Raw genomic sequence first — 26863 nt, 5'->3', positions numbered from 1 at the left:
AAGTGCTGGGATTACAGGCTTCAGCCACCGCGCCCGGCGTTTGTTTGTTTTTTGAGATGGAGTCTCGCTGTGTCACCCAGACTGGAGTGCAGTGGCACCATCTCGGCTCACTGCAAGCTCCGCCTCCCGGGTTCACACCATTCTCCTGCCTCAGCCTCCCAAGTAGCTGGGACTACAGGTGTCTGTCACCACGTCCGGCTAATTTTTTTGTATTTTTATTAGAGACGGGGCTTCACCATGTTAGCCAGGATGGTCTCGATCTCCTGACCGCGTGAGCTGCCGCGCCTGGCTGGTTTTTGGTTTTTTTTGACAGACAGGGTCTCACTCTGTCACCTAGGCTGGAGTGCAGAGGCGTGATCATAGCTGCAGCCTCTAACTCTTGGGCTCAAGCAGTCTTCCTGCTTCAGCTTCCCCACTAGCTGGAAGAACAGGAACATGCCACCACACCAGGCTAGTTTTTTAATTTTTCGTAGAGACAGGGTCTCCCTATGTTGCCCAGGCAGGCTGGTGTCGAACACCTGGGCGCAAGTGATCCTCCAATCTCAGCCTGCCAAAGTACTGGGATTACAGGTGTGAGCTACCACATCCAGCTCGGTTTTTTTTTTTTTTTGAGATGGAGTCTTGCTCTTTCGCCAGGCTGGAGTGCAGTGGTGTAATCTCGGCTCACTGCAACCTCCGCCTCTGGGGTTCAAGTGATTCTCCTCCCTCAGCCTCCCAAGTAGCTGGGATTAGAGGTGCCCACCACCACACCTAGCTAATGTTTATATTTTTAGTAGATACGTGGTTTCACAGTGTTGGCCAGTATAGTCTCAATCTCTGGACCTTGTGATCCACCCACTTCATCCCCCTCAAAGTGCTGGGATGACAGGTGTGAGCCACCCCACCAGACCCGGCCTTTTTTTTTTAATTAACTTTTCAGTTGTGGAGACGGGGTCTTGTTATGTTTCTTAGGCTCGTCTCAAACTCCTGGGCTCAAGGGAATTCTCCTGCCTTGGCCTCCCAACGTCCTGGGATTACAAGTGTGAGCCACTGGGCCCAGCCACTGGCCTGATTCCTAAAGACAGTATTTATCTTATTTCTTGCCCTCATTCACAGCTGAGTTCATTAAAACCTTTGAAAACATCGCTGCTTACTTCATATTTCCTAGCAGTATTTACGGCAGCCATGTAACGAATACCTCTTCTGTGCCAGCCACTATGTTGTTAGACTCTGTCTTCTGATGGAAGGGTCTGTGCTGTGCCGAGTAGAGTCAGTTTGTATTATCATACCCCTACGAATACATAAAATCTAAAAACACAATTTGTAAATATAATTTGGGTAAGGGTAACTAACTCCTTTCAAACAGCAAATAAGCTATAATGTTATGGCATAATGACAGCAAATATACCAGCACTTTTTTTCTCGAAGGCTGGGAAACAAGCAGAGCTCCACTCTAGTGTCATAGGCTGGAGTGAAAGCTGCAGTCCTCCATAGCATCCACTCACAGCACTGGAGGAAATGCACCAAGGAACCTTCTCTTCTTTCTTGGCCTCCTTGTCCTGACAGTGAGTGGCTGCTGGCTCAAGGAGGTTGTTTGCCTTTGAAGAAGAACCTGCAGTGGTTTTCAACTCTCTGATCTCGTAGACCTTTCACTGTTGTTTTTATAGAACCTGGAGCTGGTTGAAAAAGGCTTCAGTAACTTGAAGAAACAAATTGAAAATGCCAGAATGTTTGGAATTCCAGTAGTAGTGGCCGTGAATGCATTCAAGTAAGTGTAGAGTGTAAGAGAAAAGGATGAATGTGGAAAATCTTCTGGAGCTGATTGTACAGCACTGCTTTTAGCTTTATTTTGTTTTTCTTTTTTTTTTTTTTTTTTTTTTTGAGGTGGAGTCTGGCTCTGTCACCCAGGTTTGAGTGCAGTGGCCGGATCTCAGCTCACTGCAAGCTCCGCCTTCCGGGTTTATGCCATTCTCCTTTCTCAGCCTCCGGAGTAGCTGGGACTACAGGTGCCCGCCACCTTGCCCGGCTAGTTTTTTGTATTTTTTTTTTTTTTTTAGTAGAGACGGGGTTTCACCGTGTTAGCCAGGATGGTCTCGATCTCCTGACCTCGTGATCCACCCGTCTCGGCCTCCCAAAGTGCTGGGATTACAGGCTTGAGCCACCGCGCCCGGCCTATTTTGTTTTTCAGTTACTGCTATTATAGCCTGTGGTTTTAGCCAGCACCATGACAGGCACTGTGTACGTCACAGCGGGCTCACCACCTCACCCACCGAGGGTCCCAAAGTCAGATTCAGCTCCTGGGGGCCCTTTTTCTTTCCACTGGGGGAAGTAACACACAAGCCTGAAGTTCGGTGTTCCTTTTTCAACTTTAGAGGCCTTTTATGCTAACAGAAGGTCATAGGCCTATAGTGTTCCATTATTTTACTGATCTGGTGGGATGTTGTCTTGACAAAGAATTGGGCATATTACACTGGAAGGGGTCATGCAAGAACTTGTGTGGGTTGTTTAGGTATTGCACTGGTGGTCAGGGTTTTGTTATAATGGCCTCACCACAGTAGAATGGGAAGCAAAATTCTTCTTTTTTTTTGAGTCTCTCTCTATTGCCCAGGCTGGAGTGCAGTGGCACGATCTCCGCTCACGGCAAGCTCCGCCTCCCAGGTTCACGCCATTCTCCTGCTTCAGCCTCCCAAGTAGCTGGGACTACAGGCGCCTGCCACCACGCCTGGCTAATTTTTTGCATTTTTAGTAGAGATGGGGTTTCATCGTGTTAGCCAGGATGGTCTCGATCTCCTGACCTCGTGATCCTCCCACCTCAGGCTCCCAAAGTGCTGGGATTACAGGCATAAGCCACCGCGCCCAGCCAGCAGAATTCTTAAAAGCTAATATTTACTGATTCCTTGTGGAGTGCTGGGAATTTTCCAAGTACTTTACGTGAATTTACCATCTGAGTCTCATGATGTCCCAATGAAATAAGTGCTGTGATTATTCTCATATTACCCAGGTGGAAATTGAAGCACATAGAGCTTAGGTAACTGGCCAAAAGTCACCAGCTCGTAAGTTTCAGACCTGAGATTCAAACCCAGGCTGAATTTCTTAGTTAATGTTTGTTTATCAGTGGGTGATTCACATGAGGTTTTATGGCAAAAAGAAGACAGACTCTGTCTCTCCAACTATTTTCCATGCTTTCATATGAAGTGCTTCCTTTACAGGACAGACACAGAGGCTGAGCTGGACCTCATCAGCCGCCTTTCCAGAGAACATGGGGCTTTTGATGCCGTGAAGTGCACTCACTGGGCAGAAGGGGGCAAGGGTGCCTTAGCCCTGGCTCAAGCCGTCCAGAGAGCAGCACAAGCACCCAGCAGCTTCCAGCTCCTTTATGACCTCAAGGTGGGTGATTTGCTATTTGCAAAAAAAAGAAAAAAGACGAAAAGGGCACAGTGAAGTTTCTGTGTGGCTACTTCTATTAGAGCCCCATGCTTCGCAGCTTCAGCCTTGTGGTTTGATTCCCACATAGGTGAGTTACCCAACCACAGCCTGGACTACGACCTGTAGGCAGCCTTCTTTTTATTTCTGAGACAGAGTCTTGCTCTTTTGCCCAGGCTAGAGTACAGAGGCATGATCTCAGCTCACTGCAACTTCTGCCTCCTGGGTTCAAGTGATTCTCCTGCCTCAGCCTCCCGAGTAGGTGGGATTACCGGCGTCTGCCACCGTGCCCGGCTAATTTTTTAATTTTTTTAGTAGAAACGGGGTTTCACCATCTTGGCCAGGCTGGTCTCGAACTCCTGACCTCGTGATCCACCCACCTCAGCCTCCCAAAGTGCTGGGATTACAGGCGTGAGCCACTGCGTCCGCCCAGACAGCCTTCTTATAAACATGCCATTGCTCACTTACAGAGAGGATTTAAGCAGGAATACCCCAGGGTGGCGGGGGAACCGTTGCTCATATCCCAACTTTGAAAAGGGTCAAAGTACAGGTGGCAGAAGAGAAGGTTACGTATAGACCAAATACGTAATTCACTGTAGCCTTTAACACAAGGCACCAACCATGTGGCAGATTGGTAAGGGGCTGCATCGAGCTTACAAAATTTTTCTGATGGCTTTTCAGTAAAGGGGGAAAGACGTGGGCCCCCAGGCTCACTTCCCAGTAAGGTGCTGCCTCAATTTCAGGGCCCTCACATGCAAAACCAAAGTACTTCAGGAAGCTTCATCATTTTTTCCATCACTAAGCAAATTAAATTACACCTGGTCTAAGTAGAGCCCTGTTTACTCTATGATACAATAAAGTTAATTCAGGAAAAGGTTGTTCTTATTATAGGGTTGTGTTTTGTTTTCATTTATCTGTCCAATGTATTTCAGGATGTGATTTGACATTAAGTAGTATGGAAAAAACAACTGGAAACTTTGTTAGGAATATGAGATATATGCTGTAGTTAATTTTCCTATTCTCTAGACTAGTTTTTGGCTTGGTTTTTTTGTGTGTTTGTTTTTTGTTTTAAGACAGCGTCTTGCTCTGTTGCTCAGGCTGGAGTGCTGTGGTACAATCATGGCACACTGCAGCCTCAACCTCCTGGGCCCAAGTGGTCCTCCCACCTCAGCCTCCTGAGTAGGTGGGACCACAGACATGTACTACCAAGCCTGGCTAATTTGTTTTATTGGCCGGGCGCAGTGGCTCACCCCTGTAATCCCAGCACTTTGGGAGGCCGAGGCGGGTGGATCACCTAAGGTCAGGAGTTGGAGACCAGCCTGGCCAACATGGTGAAACCCCATCTCTACTAAAAATAAAAAAAATTAGCTGGGGCTGGAAGGTTGAGGCAGGAGAATCGCTTGAACCTGGGAGGTGGAGGTTGCAATGAGCTGAGATCGCACCACTGCACACACTCTAGCCTGGGCAACAAGTGCGAAACTTCGTCTCAAAAAAAAAAAGTTTGTTTTATTTTATTTTTCTTGTAGTGACTGGGTCTCCCTATATTGCTCAGGCTGGTCTTGAACTCCTGGGCTTAAGTGATCCTCTTGCCTCAGCCTCCCAAAGTGCTGGGATTATAGGCATGAGCCACTGTGCCTGGCCTGGCTTGGTTTTTAATAGATAATCATAGACTTTCAAAAATAGCCCTGAATAAACTTATTACTCTTGAGTTTTAGTGTTCTCTTATTTCTCTTTGCTTCTTGCAGATATAATACACTTACAGTTAATTAACATTGACATTGATATTCTCCTGTTGAGCTTTGGTTTTATAGACAAGTTTTAAAATCTGTTCAGCAATCATCTTTTTAGAAAAATGCCATAAACCCAAATTTGTACACAAACGCAAAGCATTTATAGGCACCCTCTCCACGCTCCCATGCATAGCACCCAAGACTGGAAACCCAGTCCTTGAAAACCAGCAGGAGACCTGGAAGAGCAGGGACATATGGACTTTAGAACCCATTTCTACTTGCAACTTTTATCCATTCTGGCAAACAGGAGGCTGCCACTTTTTGTCTTACTCAGCGTCTGCTAGTCTTAAATCACCCTTCAACCAAAGTGCTTTTGCTTCAGAAGTTCTAAATGTGCCTTGGCATTTATAGAGCTCCAGTTATGAGATGCATATGAAAATAATCTGTTTCATCTTTATAAAGTCCTTATTGAAGATTCACTTTATTCATGTCCATTATACAAAGCCCCTTCATAAATTATCACTATTTAGTTCAAAAGGGAATTTTTGTTTTTATAGATATAGATTATTGCTCCTTTTAAAAACAAAACTTGGCTGGGCGCCGTGGTCACGCCTGTAATCCCAGCACTTTGGGAGGCTGAGGCAGTGGATCACCTAAGGTCAGGAGTTCGAGACCAGCCTGACCAAAATGGTGAAACTCCGTCTCTACTAAAAATATAAAATTAGCCAAGGGTGGTAGCACACGCCTGTGATCCCAGCTACTTGGGAAGCTGAGGCAGGAGAATCGCTTGAACCCGGGAGGCAGAGCTTGCAGTGAGCTGAGATGACGCCATTTCACTCCAGCCTGGGCAACGAGTGCAAAACTCTGTCTCAAATAAATAAATAAATAAATAAAAACTTGCCTAATATGTTCTTTTAGCTTTAGTTGCTAGGGAGTATAAAGCCAGATATATTGCCTAATTTTTGTAATTTGCTCATCCAAATTACCCATGAGTAGCTTTCCTTCTCATTTCCTTTAGGCAACCTCTCCCTATGCTGTTCTCTCTGAATCTTAATGCCCTGAACTAGTCTACACAGCATTTAAGAAACCAGCTCCACTTCTCTGAAGGCTTTGCCCCAGAGGAAACAGCTCATGGGACTGAGCCCTCACCAGCCAGACCATTGGTCTCTGTCCACTGCACTGTTTGCTTCAGGTGCCACAGAAAGCGGACACACCCAATGTGTGTTGATCATGTAAATCACTGGATTGTTTTTTCCAGTACCTAGGTGATTTTGCTTTTATGATTATTTCCTAATTCCTGGTGTTTGCACTTAATCAGTTGTGTTAAGGGCAGCATCTGCCTCTCATATACAAACTGGGAATTATGTAGATGGACATTGGTTGTCTTATTTCATAAACAGTGTCCCCAGATCTGGTTTGACAGGACTGATCTCCAGTATTAGAACACCTACTTTTTAATTTTTATTATTTAAAAATTTTTATTTTTTAAAGAGACAGAGTGTTGCCATGTTGCCCAGGCTGGTTTCAAACTCCTAGGCTCAAGTGATCCTCCTGCCTTGGCCTCCTCCCAAAGTGCTGGGATTATAGGGATGAGCCACCATACCCAGCCTGAACATCTACTTTTTATTTATGAAGAAATAATTATTCTTGGGTAGTCAGCAATACTGTTTATGATGTACTTAGCAAGAGATTTTAAATATGTACTTACATAAAACCTTAATATATATTAATGCATGTGTGTATCTATATCTATATATATAATACATGTATGTGTATATATATGTATGCATATATAGATATAAAAACTTTACCTCTGTGGGACATTTTCACTTATAAAATCTGAGGCTTGATATTAAAAGAAAGTGTTCCTGGCCAGGCAAGGTGGCTCACACCTATAATCCCAGCACTTTGGGACGCCAAGGCGGGCAGATCACCTGAGGTTGGGAGTTCGAGACCAGCCTGACCAACATGGAGAAACTCTGTCTCTACTAAAAATACAAAATTAGCTGGGCTTGGTGGTGCATGCCAGTAATACCAGCTACTCGAGAGGCTGAGGCAGGCGAATCGCTTGAACCCGGGAGGCAGAGGTTGCAGTGAACTGAGATCGTGCCATTGCACTCCAGCCTGGCTGGAATTGCATCTCAAAAAAAAAAAAAAAAAAAAAAGGAAAGAGAAAGTGTTCTTAACCCAATCAACCTCAAACTATTTGCATATATATATATTTATATAAAAACCATCTTCTGCCCCTTTTAGGGACTCTGACTTAGAATGTGGCTATGTCCTGGTTAAATGTCCTCACATGTGTCCAGTCATGGTGTCACCATCTCTTTCTTGTGCTTTAGCTCCCAGTCGAGGATAAAATCAGGATCATTGCACAGAAGATCTATGGAGCAGATGACATTGAATTACTCCCCGAAGCTCAACACAAAGCTGAAGTCTACACAAAGCAGGTAGATTTTTGGTTAGTTTGTCCTTTCAACTCTTTGCAAAGCAGGCCTGGAGTCACAATCTCTGGGTCCTTCCAACCCTGGCAAGTACCCATTGCTTCACTTCTGTGGGTGGCAGCCTTCTGTCCTCTGAAATTCTGGGTTTGGATTAGGCGGCACAGTCCCTGGTTCTTTATTTACCCATAGGCGGTATATGAATGTGTAGAAATCCATGAGGAAATGCAGAATGTCTTACCAAAATATTAAGAATGTCTCCAGTTTTTGTTTTTTTGTTTGAGACAAGGTCTGGCTCCATTGCCCAGGCTAGAGTGCAGTGGTACAATTTCAGCTCACTGCAGCCTCTGACTCCTAGGCTCAAGCAATCCTCCCACCTCAGCCTCCTGAGTAGCTGGGCCTACAGGCATGCACCACCACACCTGGCTAATTTTTGTGTTTTTTGTAGGGATGGAGTTTCGCCATGTTGCCCAGGCTGGTCTCGAACTCCTAGGCTCAAGCAGTCCACCCGTCTCAGTCTCCCAAAGTGCTGGAATTTACAGTCATGAGCCACTACACCTGACCCTCTCCAATTTTATTCTCATATCTACTCCAAACTGTTATTTTAAATTGGTTTTATGTTATTTCCATAGATGGAAATAAAATATTCACTTGTGGACTACAGTTGTGAGTACATAACTCCCTCACTCAACAGAGTTCTTTTTTTTGTTTTTTGGCATAATAAATAAGCTGGAGGACAGCAAGGTAGAGATGTATATAAAGGGAGTTGGATGTTTCAAATAAATGGAAGGAAGAATCCATGTAATCACAGGGCCCAGATGGTCACTGCTGTGTTGTCATCTTTTCATTTGTCTTCCCTTCTTTCCCCAGGGCTTTGGGAATCTCCCCATCTGCATGGCTAAAACACACTTGTCTTTGTCTCACAACCCAGAGCAAAAAGGTGTCCCTACAGGCTTCATTCTGCCCATTCGCGACATCCGCGCCAGCGTCGGGGCTGGTTTTCTGTACCCCTTAGTAGGAACGGTAAGTGTGTGCTGCAAGGGAGGAGCGGGCGCATCTGCACTTCTTGTCTGAAGTGTGTTGCTGAAACCATCAAGCAAATGCCAAGTGAGCAGAGTTCGCTGCCCAGAAGAAAGTTGGAATCACGCCTATTATGATTGCTGTGGATCATAAGCTATAAAGCAGGACCTATATAGCTCTTGCTGTGGACCATCTTGGTGTCAATTCAAGAATGATGCCATGACTACTCATACTGAATAAAAAATTCTGTTTCCCAGGGGCAGTATGCCCTTCACTGAATCTAGGATGATCCCAGTTGATAGGCTGGGGTAGTGCTAACATAATCACAGTTAATGTTTATTGGGAGCCTTACATAGATTAACTCAGTCCCCCAACAGCCCTAGGAGGTAGGGACAGAGGTTTTATGCCCCCAGGGTCTTGCTGACAGGCCTAGAACTTATGCCTGAAATTCAGCGGGTTTATTATTTTTGAGTAAGGAATTTCCCCATTAAAAAATGCAAATGGGACCCTTGAGATATGAAAGGTGAGGTTGCTTATTTACACTTCAAGGTGAACGAGGTATCCAGTGCTTTCTTATCTTACAGATTTTATGCATATTCAAGGAAGAATATTGCCAATTGGGAAGCAGAGGGGAGGGATGCTTAAGGACAAAATCATAGTTTGGGCTGACATTGTTCCAAGGTTAGCATGGATCCTGAATCTAGGTTATCCCCTAAATCTGCCCTGTATCCTATATCTACAGATTATACTGCCATGCAATATAGGATTGAAATATTAAACTAAACCAACACACATGGAAAAGAAACCAACGTATCTCCTTTTAGATTTATGTCATTCTTTCAGTATGGTAAGAAAGTGGTAGGAGGTGGCATTATAGAGTTGAAAACATAGGACATTAGAGCTGAATCCATTTTCACCTCCAGATCTTGGCCTTGGGCAAATTATGAAAGGTGAGAGCCCTGCTGCCCTCAGTTCACACTGTAGGGCAACATCATCACATCACAGTGGTGCTTAGCACAAATGCCTGCATCTCACTGCCTCCTTAGCCCTCTAGAGAGCAGGAGGCTTAGCTTTGCTATGATGTACATCAGTCTCCAGGATTTGTAGAAATCCCCTTTGGTAGGAATGTTCCACCATTTTTTCCCAGCACCTTGAATACTGCAGAAATATGTGGTGTTCTTTTTGGAGAAGTTGTCAGCAACTACCAGCTGAAAGAGGGGTAGCTGTACTCGTTCTTGTCACTTTTGATCTTCACATGAAGGGAAGGATAACAGTAGAGGTGAAAGCAAATCTGGAAGCAGTCAGGCCAGTAAGAGTCAGGCTGTAAGGTGGAGAGAGACACAGCCTGCCCAACTCAAGACTTTCTCATTTAGAACAAAGTATGCGTCAGAGGCCTTCAACTTTAAGTTGGACCAAGATGTTTCCACACATGATCAAATGGTTTAATCACTATTCTAACACCTTCCAGTTGCCGTTGGGGCCTTAACAGGACTCAGATTATTTGAATATTTTCTATATTAATTCAAAGTGTGATGGCTTCTTTTCAGAACTTTATATCTAAGTTCATACATGTGTGTACACATAATATTTTCTTTTTTTTGTATATTTTCTGATTATCAGTGACCAGTGTTTAGGAGGGAAAATCCTCTTGAGGAACGAGTGAAAATATCAAAAATCCTACTCATCACTGTTTGTGGAACCATCTTTAGGGTTTTCTGCTGACATCACATGTATGTCTACAACAATGGGCATGTGTCTTTTATCTTTATAATGTCATCTTCTGGTTTTTCTGCTGGGTCTAAGGACCCATCCTTTCCTTTCTCCTACTTGTCTCACACCTAGCACCTCCTTACCTCTTACACGATATGAGAATATAAACCAGTTGTCAGATCCCTATAATGTTTTGGGGAATATTGACTGGTACTCAGAAGTCAGTCAGAATGAGGTTTTCTAAAGTATTGATGATGTTTTGTGTTACAGAAGATGACTCATTCTTTTTTAATAACCTTTTTATAGTTAAGTTTTAGAAGTAACCTAAACTGTTTTCCTGTCTAGATTTAATTTGGAACTTGTGTGTATTCATTATATAGGACATTGTTACAGATAAAAATATACTGAGTTTTCACTTGCAAGCCATACATATTTGCATCTAAGTAGAAATTTGTCAAAGCTGAGTCTTTAGAAAAGCAGTGAGTACAAATATAATTTGTAAGCATTACGAGTTTAGTTTTAGAAGGCCATTTTGGGCCAGTAAGAATAGTGATTATAAAACCGTCTAGATTATGTACAAAAGTGTCTTGGCCCAAGTTAAAGGATACTAACTCCTACCGTCGTGTTGCTGAAGCAAAAATCACATGGGCAGCTCAGCTAGCAAGACTGAATAAAACAAAATTTAAAAGCAGGCAAGCCCCGCACCTCCTTTTGGTCTTGCAAAGTGTGAGCTGAGGAGGTGAGTGAGCAACTCCTGCACTCCCCAGCACTCATGCGTGTAAGGTGAAGGTGGAAACACCTCCTGCTACTGCTTGTGACCACATGGAAGATGACCGCGAAGGCTGGCATTTGGTTTGCAGAAGGACATGAGGAATCAGTTTCTTTTTTTTTTTTTTTTTTTTTGAGATGGAGTCTCGCTCTGTCACCCAGGCTGGAGTGCATGGAGTGCAGTGGCGCAATCTCAGCTCACGGCAACCTCTGCCTCCCAGGTTCAAACAACTCTCCTGCCTCAGCCTCCTGAGTAGCTGGGATTACAGGCACACGCCACCATGCCCAGCTAATTTTTGTATTTTTAGTAGAGACCAGATTTCACCATGTTGGTCAGGCTGGTCTTGAATTCCTGAACTTGGGTGATCCACCTGCCTCGGCCTCCCAAAGTGCTGGGATTATAGGCATGAGCCACCACGCCTGCCTGGGATCAGTTTCTAAGTCTGAGTTTTTTAACAGGATTAGTGACTTGATTTTTAATATGTAACAAGAAGAGTACCCACTTTATTGACAACTATAAAATGATGTTCTATCTTTGTGCCTTGGGCTTTCTTTCTGAAGGAAAAGTGAAAGTAAAGATGACTTTACGTTTATTTTAGACATGGCCTCGCTCTGTCGCCCAGGCAATGGGATGATCATGGCTTACTGTGGCCTCAAACTCCTAGCCTCAAGCAGTCCTCCTGCCTTAGCATCCCAAGTAGCTGGAACTACAGGCACATGCCATCATACCCAGCTAATTTTTTATTTTCTGTAGAGGTGGGGGTCTCACTATGTTGCCCAGAGTGGTTTAGAACTCCTGGCCTCAAGTGATCCTCACCTCAACCTGGTATTACAGGCGTGAGCCACTGTGCCCAGCTTTAGTTTATTTGTAATGCTTTTTTACATCCTAGATGAGCACAATGCCTGGACTCCCCACCCGGCCCTGTTTTTATGATATTGATTTGGACCCTGAAACAGAACAGGTGAATGGATTATTCTAAACAGGTAAGTTGTTACTGGGTAAGAATTTTGCTTTTTTCCTTATGTAGCTTATTTATGAATTATAGAGCTCAAACTGACGCTACAAAAAATCACATTCTAATGCTTTCAAAACATTTCTTTTCAGACTTCCCTGAGGGGAGAGGGGATAGGAATGAGAGTTGGCAATAACCAATGAGTTGAAATATTTATATTTCAACACATTTTTGGAAGAAGTGCAGCATGGCTTGTCACAGGTTGACAGTGTAGCGGAGAAAACTGCTGTCCAATAAACTACAGAGGAAACTACAGGAGGCGTTAGACTCCCTCTGCTGAAGCCCCAGGAGGCTTGGGGTTCAGAGTTGATGACACATTGCAGGTCAGGAACAGCTGATGGTCTATATACTCTGAATAGGGAGTTAGAAGGCAAGAGTTAGTAAATGTCTTAGGAAGTATAATAGAAAAGAGAAGGAAACAGGACCAATCTGGAAGTTCTTAGGGCCTTAGGTGAAAGGGCCCTGAGTACCGACTACAGTGAGTGACGTTGCATTGTTTGATATTTTTGAAATTTCAACAGGACGTGTCTCTCCTTAGGCAGGTCCTTGGGGCTGAAGAAGCAAGCTGCAGTGTGCACTTATATTCCTAGACACGTCCTGTTGAAATTTCAAAAATGTCAAACATGAAAATCCCAACATCTTTCTCCAGAGAATAAAAAAGTGGCTTGCCTATGAAAAAAATGAGAACTAGACTTAACACCCGTCTTATTGGCAATAAGAAGCTTTTAGACAATGGAGGAGTGTCCTGTAAGGTCACAGGGAAGATGACTTTCAACATGTGCTCACACCTAACCGAATCTATCTGGATGTTTTCAGACATGCGAGGGTTTGCCGCCCCATATCTCTTCCTAAGAAGTTATTTAGCAATGTACTTAGCAAAATGAGGAATTAACCAAGAAAAAAGGAAGACATGAGTTTTGGGAAACTGAAGCCTCATTTGCACATTAGTGAAGGGGCATTCTGATAAGCATGCAAATGACCTAGAGTTACAAATCCAGTGTGGAACAGGATGGGGAAGCACCTGAGAAAAACTAGAAAAAGCTGGAAAAGACAAGGATATCAAATGGTCATAGTACAAAACAAAAGCTCTTGCATTATTTGAGAAATTTAAGGTCCAAGTAGAAGCAAACTAGTTTGATGCTAGAACACTATTCAAGTCCATTTATGGACATGTCCTAGAAGAGCTGGTGGTGGGAAAGGATGTAAATGTTAACAACTTTGGCAATGTGAGTGGGTAATGGTGCAGTATGGAAGGAACAGGAAACATTTCAGTGCTTAGAGAAAACATTATTTCTTGTTTGTTTTTCCTTCCAGATCCTCATCCATCTTCAAGAAGCTACTTTGAAAGTCTGGCCAGTGTCTATTCAGGCCCACTGGGAGTTAGGAAGCATAAGGAAGCCAAGAGAAGTCAGCCCCTGCCCAGAAACTAATAGTAGGAGTTTCCCCGGAAGTCATTTTCAGCCTTAATTCTCATCATGTATAAATTAACTTAAATCATGCACATGTCTATTTACTTTAGTGACGTTCCACAGAATAAAAGGAAATAATTTTGCCATCTTGGTGTTGCAATATGAATTACAGCCTTAACAGACCGTGCCACAGGTCTCTGCCGTCCTTTGTGAGCTCATTTGTCAGGTAGACCCTTGGGCTGAAGATGCAAGTTGCAGTGTGCCCTTTATGATACTGTTGTGTTTAGAGGGAAATGTATGCATGCTTGTGTATTTCTGAGAGGACACACAATTCAGGGGACCTCCTGAGAGGGCCGGGTTGGAAGCTAATGACTTACCTTTTTATCTTACACCTTTCTATGTTGTTGAATTTTGTTTTTCTACCCTGAGGAAGTATTGCTTATACAAGTTTTTGCCTGAACTTCCTTGGAATTCCCATTTCTGTCACAGCTTTAGCACTCTATGTTTAGAGTTCTCAAGAAGGATGGTCATACAGCACCAGCCTTAGGTGAGCCTCTATTCTGTTGGTGCAGCAAGTATTCATTGAGTTTCTTCTAAATGCCTGGGCTCTACCCTTCCCTACAGACTTTCTTTTTTTTCTTTTTTTCTTTTCTTTTTTTTTTTTTTGAGACGGTGTCTCTGTCACCCAGGCTGGAGTACAGTGGCGCAATCTCGGCTCACTGCAATCTCCATCTCCTGGGTTCAAGCGATTCTCCTGCCTCAGCCTCCCAAGTAGCTGGGATTATAAGCATGAGCCGCCATGTCTGACCTAGACTTTCTTTTTCCTAAAACATTAGGTTGGTAAAAACCACAATTACTTTTGCACCAACCTAATGTTTTTTTTCCTCCTCTTCTGGCTGGGCGTGGTGGTGGCTCATGCCCATAATCCCAGCACTTTGGGAGGCCTACGTGGGCGGATCACTTGAGGTCCGGAGTTCAAGACCAGCTTGACCAACATGGTAAAACCCTGTCTCTACCAAAAATACAAAAATTAGCTGGGTGTGGTGGCAGGCACCTATAATCCCAGCTACTTGGGAGGCTGAGGCACGAGAATTGCTTGAACCCAAGAGTCAGAGGCTGTAGTAAGCTAGGATCATGCTGCTACACTCCAACCTGGGAGACAGAGCTAGACTCTGTCTAAAAAAATAAAAGAAAATAAATATTTTTCCTTCTCTTCTTGTTCTTTATCTTCTATCTCTGTTCTTCCTCTCCCATTTGTTTCCTTCCCTTTTCCCCTCTGTCTTCCTCCACTGGATCCTTCCAGAGTATGCTGCATGTCACTGGTGCCAGTGCTAAACCCTGCTGATGTTGGCAGAGCAGTATTTTCCCCAGTGACCTTGGTTTTATTATTTTTAATTCCCTAGGTCCACATCAATGTTGTAATACAGTCAATTTTACAGTCCACAGAAATGATAGCAGTGCCTTGAGAGGCATATGGCAAAGGGGTCACAATGCAGAGCCCCAGCTCTGTGGCGCAGAGCCTCACCCACCTCCCTGCCTCCACATCCTCACCATGGAAATAGGAGCACTGTTGGTACCTACCTCGTGAGGGCGGTTCTGGAATTACTCAAACACATCATCTAAGATGCTTTGTACAGGGCCTGGCACATTGTAAGCACTTGTCAGTTCCTGTTGCAAAGCATCATCCAGGCCCTGTTTGCACAGTTAATTGCTTCTGGTACTTTCTTTTTTCTGGTGGGAGTGACAAGAGTCGTGCTTTGTTGCCCAGGCTGGAGTGTAGTGGCGTGATCTTGGCTCACTGCAACCTCTGCCTCCCAGGTTCAAGTGATTCTCCCGCCTTAGCCTCCCAAGTATCTGGGATTACAGGTTCCCACCACCATGCCTGGCTAACTTTTTGTATTTTCAGTAGAGATGGGGTTTTGCCATGTTGGCCAGGCTGGTCTCAAACTCCTGGCCTCAAGTGATCCTCCCACCTTGACCTCCCAAAGTGCTGGGATTACAGGCGTGAGCCACTGTGCCCGACTGCTTTCTAGTACATTTCTTAAATGTCCTATGAAACTTCACCTGGAATGGGATTTGCTGGGAATTAATTTTATAGACAAGGGAAGGATGCAGTCTTGTTAGATATGGTGACTTAAAGATCATCTTAAAGGATTTAGGTTTTCTTATATTGCCAAAAACCACATGGGTTTAAATCCTCAATACTGGTAGGGGCTGGGCATGGTGGCTCACACCTGTAATCCTACCACACTCAGCTGAGTTTTGGAGTTTTGTTTTTTGTAGAGATGGGGTCTCACTGTTTTGTCCAGGCTGCTGAGGCAGGAGGATCACTTGAGCCCAGGAGTTCAAGACTAACCTGGACAAGTCAGACCCCATCTCTACAAAAAACAAAACCCCAAAATTCAGCTGAGTGTGTGGTGCACGCTTGTAGTCCTAGCTGCTTGGGAGACTGATGTGAGAGGTTTGCTTGAGCCCGGGAGTTGGAGGCCACAGTGAGCTATGACTGAGCCATTGCACTCCAGCCTGCACAACAAAGGAAGACCCTCTGTCAAAATAAAAAAGAACTATAGAAGCACTCGTGCTTGGGGTAACTATTAGCATGTGCTGGCAGAGAAGGTCTAGTGCCTTTACCTTGGTGCTAAGAGTCCCTCCAGAGAGTGGCTTCCCCGTGCCCTTTCTCTTCTCTGGGCTGCTAATGCCTTCCTTCCCCATATTAGTAATATTACTGATAAACAAATTGTGCATTCTGTGATCTCACTTCAGAGACTGTTTCTGTGCATTGAAGATGTACATACAGTCTTAATTCAAAAGAGATAACATTCATGTGCTGCCACATTAAACAGATTGCAACAGTATTACTACTGAGTTTGTGTTGACTCTGTGCAACCCTCATGGTGCCCAGGAACACATGAAACCACCAGAGACTTGGAGCCTCAGGTTCATTCAATGGCGTCCCAGGGAACGGGGTTGAAGGGCTTACTCCCAGAAGGCCTCTGAAATGTAAGAGCTATTAACAAGGAGTTGTAAGTCATTTTTGGTAGCTATAGGCCCAGGCAGTGGGTAGGTAGAGATCAAGATGGGAGAAATGGTAAGATCAGTAGAGTATTGTTCAGATAAATATGTAAGCTGTTTTATTGGCACACTGTATCTGGTGATATTAACATGATAAGCTATAGTCTGGATACCAATTTCTCATCAGATTGGAGAAATATATTTATAGCCTATTTCCTGTTATATAATGAAAAGCTACTAATGGGGTAGTAGACAATGATATGGGTAATAGCTTAAACAGCCTTCGTTGTCACTTACCTGAATTCAGGAATGACAGGTTTCTTTCATGCATGAGGTACTGGATACATTAAACACACACACACACAGATATAGCATTGAGTTCTAGTCATATCCTAAAGAAAAACCATGGTGCGCTATGTTATAGTACTATACTATGTGTGAGTGGCTCTGTGTTGGTGGAGGTCAGGGATGACTTGTTTGTAATATACCTTAAGGAAGTCTGTCTGAATTTGCCCTTTAAATACTAAATAAATTTACCTCTTACCTCAAACTGCCTTTCAGTTCCCTTTTACTAATTTTGTTTAAAAGAAAGGCAAGTGAAGGCCGGGCGTGGTGGCTCACACTTGTAATCTTAGCACTTCAGGAGATCAAGGCAGGAGAATTGCTTGAGCTCAGGAGTTCAAGACCAGCCTGAGCAACATAGGGAGACCGCCATCTCTACAAAGAAAAAAAAGAAGAACCTGGGCATGTGGTCGCATACCTGTGGTCCCAGCTGCATGGGAGGCTGAGGTGGGAGGATTGCTCGAGTCAGGGATTGTACCACTGCACTCCAGCCTGGGCAACAGAGCAAGACCCTGTCTCAAATAAAAATAAAAATATGACAGCTATTCTACCCTGTCTTCACTTAAATAAGCTCATCTTATTTTTTGCCTGAAACTCTTGCAAACTCCCAGGACTGCTAGTTTTGAGATACCTTGGATCTCAATAAAGAATAGTTCTCAATTGCTTATGAGTATAATGTATTTCTTTTGGCTTAAAGTTCAACACTGGCAACAAGTAGGGCTAGCAACCCATAGAGAGATACGAAGACCATTTCCATAGGCGTGTTTGCTGAGTGAAGAAGGCTGACTGAATTTTTTTTTTTTTTCTTTTGAGACAAGGTCTTACTTTGTTGCCCAGGCTGGCGTGCAGTGGTACAATAGTGGCTTACAGCAGCCTTGACCTTCTGGGCCCAAGTGATCCTCCCATCTCAGCCTCCTGAGCTCCTGAGTAACTGGGACCATAGATGCACCACCATGCCCAGCTAATTTTAAAAATTTTTTTGTCTCCCTTTGTTGCCAAGGCTGGTCTCAAACTCTTGGACTCAAGCCATCCTCCTGCCTTGGCTTCCCAAAGTGCCGGGATTACAGGTGTGAGCCACTGCACCCGGCCCTGAATTCTTAATTACAACTAAACTAGATGCTTGTGGATTTTCCTGTTTTACAACTCTTGCCTCTTTTATCTGTAAATTTAAGATCTTGACAGTTTATATTTGGCTTTGCTTTTGTGTCCCAAGAGTTCTTTCCGTGATAAGCCTATGTGGAAACTACGGAACCTTACAAATATAAAACATTTCCAGAAAAACATACAAAAATGGACACCTGACATTTATACTCCCTAAGATCGTGATCCTCTTGAAGAAGGGAGATGAACGCGGCTGCTTTTCAGTAGTTCTTCACTCCACCTTACCAGGTTCTTCATCTGGATGCTATGCTGTGAGGGCCTGAGGAGGAGGCTAGGATTGTGATGGATCCTACTGGATTTTACAGCTGGAGCTCCCAGGAATGCCCTCATAGGGAATGTCCTGAAGGGAATCATGGGTAACTTGTAAGCTACCTCAACTTATTTTTGGAACTATGTAAGATATAAGATGGATGGAGCTGGGTTGCTGTGCCTTTCTCGCCTTGTCCGCATAGAGATGCAGCTGCTCCTGCAGGCCAAAGTTCTGCACGAATCACCTCCACCTGCTTCCCACTGGGAGACAAAGGTCTGAGAGCCTGTTTAGCGATGAACCATGATGATCTTTTTTTTTTTTTTTTTTTTTTTTTTTGGGAGACGGAGTCTCGCTCTGTCGCCCAGGCTGGAGTGCAGTGGCCGGATCTCAGCTCACTGCAAGCTCCGCCTCCCGGGTTTACGCCATTCTCCTGCCTCAGCCTCCCGAGTAGCTGGGACTACAGGCGCCCACCACCGCGCCCGGCTACTTTTTTTTGTATTTTTTAGTAGAGACGGGGTTTCACCGTGTTAGCCAGGATGGTCTCAATCTCCTGACTTCGTGATCCGCCCGTCTCGGCCTCCCAAAGTGCTGGGATTACAGCCTTGAGCCACCGCGCCCGGCCTACGATGATCTTATACTCAAGTCACTCCTGAGAAAGTCGGGTTTCTTTCTGTTTCCATTTCTATATGTAATTTTCGCTTCAAACAAAAATGACCTCGCTATTCTATACATAGTTTTGAATCCTGCTTTTAAAATGCGATGTCTGCCTTGTCTTTAAATATTCTGAGGGGGAGAAGAGGACATGTGTAACAGGACTGTCTATAATTTGAAACCGGACCTCACCATTTAGCGTCTCAGAAACGCGGGGTTCATTGCCCTGGCCGCTCCCCGCCTTCCCTCCGCCCCCCAACCCCGCCCCGAGCCTTCGGCTGGCTCTCGCGGTCCCCGCCTCGGCGCTAATGTAGTCTGGCGGCGGAGATTGGCGCCCGGGCGGAGCACGGTGGCCTTCCCCGCGGCAGACAGGCTGCTGCTGCAGGTGGGTCCCGGCGTCCGTGCCGCCCCCCGCCTCCCGCGGTCGCCCCGCCCCTGCCCGCCCGCTCGGCTCTGCTCCGCTCGCATTGGAGCTGCGGGCTGTCTGTCCCCGCGCGGTGGGGAGGGGGCGCACCCGGCGGCGGGCTCTGCAGAGGGCGCCTTGCTCCGGATGCGACCGCGGCTCCCTGGAGGCCTGGGCGCCGGGCCCCGCGAGCGCGCCGCCACCTTGGGAGCAGTGTTGGCCAAGGACCCCGACGCCCTATGTGAGTAAAGGCAGGGCGGGGAGCCTACTGGAGAGGAGGGTCGGGGGCAGTGTCCGGTCAGCGGACCGCGGAGTGGGCAAGAGGCGCCCACTGGACATGGGGGATGTGAGCCCCCTGAGGTGCTGGGAATAAGAACGCGGGAGGTCGCTTGTCCGCAGGAATCTGCGGCCAGGACGACCCTCATCAGGTCTGCCCACCTATCACCTTCGCGTTACAGCTTGTCTTAGAAGCATGGGTTGCCGGTGGCTTTTTTCCTTCTTTATCCCTCTTTGCGAAATGTGATTCTGGGTTTCTGGCCATTACATTATAATTCTGCAGACAGCTTGAAGCTGGGTTATCTGTTCCACGCCCCCGGCATTTTCCTTTTTGAGTACTTTATCCTGCGCTCTGTCTCCTGCCATAAGGGGCGTCAAGCCAGAATTCGAGATTCCTTCCTCCAGGAGGAAGCTTCGTGGTCCATATCTGGTGCTGGGAAAGATGCATTGCTTTCCTCGGGTAGTGGATGTTCTTTGCTGCTCAAGGGAAAAAGGAAAGGGAGTGTTTTCTGTGACATGAGACTTGAAATTCTATCAGGAAATGAGCACAGGGACTTTAAGATTTCCTGAGGCGATAAAGCTACCCTTGCTGGTTAAGAGCGAATCCTTTGCAGTCTGACATTCTGCAAAGTTTTAATGTCTACAGACTGCATTATTTTCCCCCTTCAGTTAAGTTTCTGTTTGGGCATTCGTTTTATTTCTAGTGTGTGAGACACATTCAAGTGAGCTTCTCAAACCATTGTCTTTGCGCAATCCACGTTAGTTTTAAATGATACACTCCTGAACATCTCATTTCAATATTTCTATTATGTGGTAATACAGCCTCTGCTTAACAAAAGTGCTCAGGTGTTGAAAACTCACAAGAGGTGAGAAGATTTAAACAGAGTTATCAGCTGAGGTTCTAGTGCTCACTGAAACATAAATGTGAGGAGAAACACTGTCAAATGTTCATATTTTAGTTCCATCATTGTTCTAGAATGACTTTATCTTTCTGTTAGAGGCATACAATATGAAACACCCAACCTAAGAGAATATTTACTTAGATCATAAACTGATTTTCAGGGTTCCAGTTCTTTCTACAGTTCATAAAATTATGGGTTACCCAAATGAAACTTCAGTGAAGGATTTACATAAAAACAATATAAAGAATGAGTCCCTTTGCTTATTTTAGGGCATCCACCCACTAAAATTCATAGGATCTTTGTTAGATAATCACTTCCCATTTCCATTCTTTGGTGCCATCGTACCATTCTGAGGATTAAATTTTCAATACACCTTTGTATTATCTAACAGTTTGCCAATTGCATAGTTTATCAACCTATTTTTGGCTGTTAAATTAGTTCCTGAACCAAAAAAACAAAATATAAAGAATTTCAAAAGCTTGGTTTTCAAATAACAAGAACTCAGACTACTCTTGGTTCAATTATGAGTTGATAAGTGCCTTATGATTAAATGACCATTAATCAATTTTTAAATTTTTTTACTAATGAATATACTGCAGATTAGTATCCCCAAACAATCCATTTTCTGATGAAACTCTTAAAGCCCAGTTTCAGAACATAAGCTTTAAGCAACAAGCAATCTTGTGTTTAATCTGAGCTCTGTTACAGCTCTGCCCTAATCTCAGCCAAATTGCTTCATCTGTAGATGGTGATACCACCATCTTTGTAATATCGTGGTGAGGATTACAGATGTATGTAAAAGTGTGTGCACCGCCTAATACCCAAGAATTGCTCAATAAATGTCAGTTATTGTTACTCTTACTGACCTCCAACTATGTGCAGATTATGGTGGAAACATGTGATACAGCAAATACAGTACCTAAATGAAAATGTCAAAATTATACAACTAATTTAAGAGTGGGAAATGACAGTAATGCTAAATTTTCCTAAGAATATGTATGAAAAGTAGCACTTCCTTGATGGAACATACATTTTTAGAACAGAAACCTTATGTTATAATGGAAAAACTAGAGAGTCAAAGTCTCTAGTTCTAACTCTGGCTATGACCTTATCTAGCTGCATGGCTTTTAACAAGACAATTGCTCCCCTCTGGAGTTCAGTTTTGTCATCTGGCTGGATTTGAGTAATCTCAAATAATCTCTAAAGTCCTTTACAGCTTTCAAATTATTTATTGAGTGTGATAAAAAATACATTAGCTTGTTTTTCATCCTGCACTTCATTTTTTGTTCTTCCTGTTGTTTGCTTAATTTGCACTTTAGAGCCATAAGCAATTCACACAGACAACACAACTAAAGAACTAATAATATCAGACTTGCAGGGTAATCCAAAATGAAGTTTCAACAAAGAGGATAAAACAATAGAATCACATTGAACTCTTTAACAGGGCCAAAGTAAACCCCAACGTTTATTCTCCAGTCATTTCATTATTATATGGAAAATATGCCTGGTAGAATCTTATACATTCAGCTGAAATAGTCTCCATAGAAAATAATAGGCTCATAGTGAAATAAAATACCACTTTCTTTTCTCTCATCAGGTTGATCTTTAAATAAAGCAAAAATTTATTCAAGAAAGGGCTTTCATCAAGAAATTAACGAGAGAAATTACAAGCAATAGAGAAACTGGCATTTCTATACTAGAGAAACCACCTAAAACAACTGTATGCAGTAAGATGAAAGGTATGAATATGCCTGGATGAAATTTTACCTAGTGTGACATTTTTGCCCATCTTTTTGTCACAAAAGGCTGCTAAGGAAGAGAGAATATAGTTTTCTAGAGAGTAAGAGTACAGTGTAAAAATGGAAACCACAGTTTCAGAAATTCATGTAGAAAACAAGGATGAGAAGAGATCAGCAGAAGGTAGTCCTGGGGCTGAAAGACAGAAGGAAAAGGCATCCATGCTTTGCTTCAAGAGAAGAAAGAAAGCAGCTAAAGCACTGAAGCCCAAAGTTGGCTCTGAAGCTGCTGATGTGGCAAGGAAGTGTCCCCAAGAAGCAGGAGCTTCTGATCAGCCAGAGCCCCCACGGGGGGCCTGGGCCTCACTCAAACGTCTTGTAACACGCAGGAAAAGGTCAGAGTCTTCAAAGCAGCAAAAGTCATTGGAGGCTGAAGTGCAACCTGCAGTAAACGCTGAGGATGCTGATCTTTCTAAGAAAAAGGCAAAATCTAGACTTAAGATTCCCTGCATAAAATTCCCAAGAGGGCCAAAAAGGAGTAATCATTCCAAAATTATAGAAGACTCAGACTGCAGCATCAAAGTCCAGGAAGAAGCTGAAATTTTGGATATACAAACACAGACCTCATTGAATGATCAGGCAACAAAGGCTAAGTCAACCCAGGATCTAAGTGAAGGCATCTCACGGAAAGATGGTGATAAAGTCTGTGAATCAAATGTAAGCAATAGCATAACTTCTGGAGAGAAAGTGATTTCAGTAGAACTTGGATTAGATGATGGGCATTCTGCTATTCAAACGGGAACTCTAATCCTTGAAGAAATTGAAACGGTCAAGGAAAAACAAGATGTTCAACCCCAGCAAGCAGGCCCACTTGAAACTTCAGAAACAGACCATCAGCAAACAGTACTTTCTGATGTTCCACCTTTACCTGCAATCCCAGCTCAACAAATTATGGAAGAAGCCAGTAACAATATCCTAAAAAGTGCACCAAATGGGAAAGACTATGAAAGTAGAGAGATTGTGGCTGAAGAAACTAAGCCAAAAGATACTGAATTGAGCCAAGAATCAGATTTTAAAGAAAATGGGATCACTGAAGAGAAGTCCAAATTAGAAGAAAGCAAACGAATAGAACCAATTGCTATTATTATTACAGACACTGAAATCAGTGAATTTGATGTTAAGAAATCAAAAAATGTCCCTAAGCAATTCTTAATTTCAACTGAAAATGAGCAAGTAGGGGTTTTTGCTAATGATAATGGTTTTGAGGATAGAACTTCAGAACAATATGAAACACTCTTAATTGAAACAGCCTCTTCTCTTGTCAAGAATGCTATTCAGTTGTCAGTAGAACAGCTGGTTAATGAAATGGCCTCTGATGATAATAAAATAAACAATCTTCTACAGTGACTTACTCTCCAGAGTCATGGCAGGAAAAACAAGCTTAATGAAGAATTCTTTTATACATTTGTGGCATTTCTTACTCAGTAACAAATGAGAGATTTATCATCTCTAGAACTTAAAAGGTACAATTCCAGCGCAGAAGTGCTAAAGATTAAGTCAAGTTTATAAAACTCTACCACTGAAATGCAGTCACTTCTGGATTGGAGGAAGTCAGCACAGATTGCAGTATAAAGTGACATAACATACAGGGAGTTGCTAAAACGGCATATGGAGATTGGAGTGCTTTGGGGGAGGAAGATGTATTTATTGAGCACTTATGGTATGCCATAAGCTTTTTAATGACCTCTGATATAACAAAGTCTGGTTTCCTTTTGATAATTCAGCTGTGTATAGGCTAACATCACATTGAGTTTTTAAAAACTTATTTTTACAGTGCACATATATGTTGTTTAAAATGGTGAATAAGGTGAGCTACTTTTGTGAATGTGATTTGTAATTGTTACATTCCTAAGCAGTAGGCTTAACTCAAAAAATACATTGCATTTTCCCAATTTCAGCAGATAGTGTGCAGAATACGCATATTGAAATTAAACGTGAGTGGTTTTCTAGTCTTAAGTCCCTTATAAGAGCTATTTGGACGGGTGTGGTGGCTCACACCTATAATCCCAGCACTTTGGAGGCCAAGGAGGGTGGATCAGCTAAGATCAGGAGTTTGAGACCAGCCTGGCCAATGTGGTGAAACCCCGTCTCTACTGAAAATACAAAAATTAGCTGGGCGTGGTGGCGTGCGCCGGTAATCCCAGCTACTTGGGAGGCTGAGGCAGGAGAATTGCTTGAACCCGAAAGGTGGAGGTTGCAATGAGCCAAAATTGCACCACTGCACTCCAGTCTGGGCACCAGAGCAAGACTCCATCTCAAAAAAGAAAAAAAAAAAAAAAAGGAGAACCATTCACAAATCCTTCAATCAGGCAAACTGTTACTAAGTGCAAAAGTGTAGAAACAAGGAGTGGGTTTTTCCCTCTCTTCTTTCTGCCTCAACAGATCTGTATATATCCATTTCTGCATGGATTTATCTGTGAAAAGTTAAAAAACGAAACAGCAAAAACAAAACAAGGGGAATATTATTCTTCATCCAGGAGAAGGGAAAATTCCCAATTAAATTATCATAGGTAATATAGGATTCATCTTGCAGAATTACTTCTTTAAGGGCCATATTCATCAACCTCTCTCCAAAGAGGCGAGAGTAGATTCAAAGCCAGGCTGGTAGTAATGGTCCTGGAAAATCCTAATAATCTAGTGCAAATATTATTTATTTTTGGCCAAAAATGAGCCATGAATGTGGGTGAATAGAAAGTGAAAAGTTAAAGCACATTATAATTTAAATGTCAATATTACTTCCTGTCTGTGTGTTGAGAGAAACCAGTAAAAACCATTTTACATGGATATTGAAAATTAACTTTTTCATCACTATTTTCCTTTCTTTTCTTTTTTTGAGACAGCGTCTTGCTGTCACCCAGGCTGGAGTGCAGTGGCGCGATCTCGGCTCACTGCAAGCTCCACCTTCTGGGTTCATGACATTCTCCTGCCTCAGCCTCCCAAGTAGCTGGGACTACAGGCGCCTACTACCACGCTAGGCTAATTTTTTGTATTTTTTTTTTTTTTTTTTTTTGAGACAGAGTCTCTCTCTGTCGCCCAGGCTGCAGTGCAGTGGCCGGATCTCAGCTCACTGCAAGCTCCGCCTCCCGGGTTCACGCCATTCTCCTGCCTCAGGCTCCTGAGTAGCTGGGACTACAGGCGCCCGCCACCTCCCTCGGCTAGTTTTTTGTATTTTTTAGTTGAGACGGGGTTTCACCGCGTTAGCCAGGAAGGTCTCTATCTCCTGACCTCGTGATCCGCCCGTCTCGGCCTCCCAAAGTGCTGGGATTACAGGCTTGAGCCACCGCGCCCGGCCAATTTTTTGTATTTTTACTAGAGACGGGGTTTCACCCTGTTAGCCAGGATGGTCTCGATCTCCTGACCTCGTGATCCTCCCGCCTCGGCCTCCCAAAGTGCTGGGATTACAGGCGTGAGCCACTGCACCCGGCCTTCATCACTATTTTCAATCCAGATATACTTTACAAAAATGAGAAGGGCTTATTTGCATTTTTATTTACATATTGAAAGGGAAGCATCTGATCTCATCAATGATTGCCATATTTTTTGAAAAAGTAATCCTATTTCAATCTTTCCTTGTGTGAAATGGCCATAATACCACAATGCACTTCCCTACCTCACAGGTTAGAATTCAAAGTGTGTATTCCCCCATTGTGTAAATTGAGTGATTGTGTTACTACTTGAAACAGATGAAGTAATAAAGATGAAGTACGAGATGTAAGGTATTTGTTCAAGAGCTCCATGTGGAGGAAAGAATGCAAATTAGATGATTTTAAATGATCTGGGTGAATTCTTGCATTGTGTATGGATTGCATATAGAAAGTATTTGCTATTTTGTCCTACAGAATCAGCTTCGTTTCTGTAAATACATATTGAGACCTCTATCAAAAGAAACTAATCTGACTTTGAAATTGAACCAAATCATGGATATTATTAGCAAGATTCTTTGCTGAAGTGCAAAAATATTTCCCCCAGATTTTCCTACCTTCACGCTTATAATCTTGGGGGGGGGGGAAGTCCTTCAATTTAGCAAGATGAAAAGTGTGTCATTCAAAACACATGACCCAAGAAGTAAATTTCTTTTAATTGTACAATTTTTGAACATAAAAAAAAAAAAGACGAAGTCATCTTCTCTGAAAACACTATTTAACTCACTATATATGGTGCTAATGGACTTGGACAGCTACCAACTATCATATTTAAAAGTGAACAATTTAAAAAACCTGACTAAGGTTGGTGCATTTTACAGTGTATTGAAGAATCCTGTCCTCATTTACTGCAAGGATGCCTCCAAGCCAATACACTTGCATTGTAAATGTTTAATAATCTCATGAACAAGCAAAAAGTATAGCACTTACTGTTATTGAAAATATTTTGGGGGATTTTAAAAAAAACAGATAAATGGTAAATATGTGTATTGAATTTTTTGGTTAAGAAAGTAAAATTTTATCTAATGCTAGGTTTTTACTTTTTTCACTGTGGTTTAATATATATTTTTGTTTAGAATGTATTGATTGTTTTTATGATGAGATGTATATTTTACTTGCATTCATTCTTAAGTGGTTTCTGTTTTTCTATTGAGA

At 43.3% G+C, this 26863-nt stretch overlaps 2 protein-coding genes across 2 annotated transcripts in view; both read left to right on the top strand.

The window, feature by feature from the left end:
* The window catches only part of LOC101014176 (C-1-tetrahydrofolate synthase, cytoplasmic), a 76831-nt gene extending 63190 nt beyond the window's left edge, over window positions 1–13641 (top strand). The window contains exons 23-28 of the mRNA XM_031661385.1: window positions 1647–1747; window positions 3189–3366; window positions 7475–7582; window positions 8444–8596; window positions 11962–12055; window positions 13399–13641. Of these exons, the coding sequence (XP_031517245.1) occupies window positions 1647–1747; window positions 3189–3366; window positions 7475–7582; window positions 8444–8596; window positions 11962–12051 (630 nt within the window). The 3' untranslated portion in view covers window positions 12052–12055; window positions 13399–13641. The remainder of the gene's footprint in view (window positions 1–1646; window positions 1748–3188; window positions 3367–7474; window positions 7583–8443; window positions 8597–11961; window positions 12056–13398) is intronic.
* A 5744-nt stretch (window positions 13642–19385) lies between these two features.
* LOC101011312 (A-kinase anchor protein 5) lies at window positions 19386–24709 on the top strand. Its single transcript, XM_003901919.5, has 2 exons — window positions 19386–19553; window positions 22088–24709. The coding sequence occupies exon 2, from the start codon at window positions 22350–22352 to the stop codon at window positions 23631–23633; it is 1284 nt and encodes a 427-aa protein (XP_003901968.1). The 5' UTR covers window positions 19386–19553; window positions 22088–22349; the 3' UTR covers window positions 23634–24709.
* Window positions 24710–26863: the final 2154 nt, after the last annotated feature.

Source organism: Papio anubis, unplaced genomic scaffold (assembly GCF_008728515.1).
Source record: "Papio anubis isolate 15944 unplaced genomic scaffold, Panubis1.0 scaffold142, whole genome shotgun sequence".
Classification (NCBI taxonomy): domain Eukaryota; kingdom Metazoa; phylum Chordata; class Mammalia; order Primates; family Cercopithecidae; genus Papio; species Papio anubis.
This window is presented reverse-complemented; position numbering and strand designations above follow the sequence as displayed.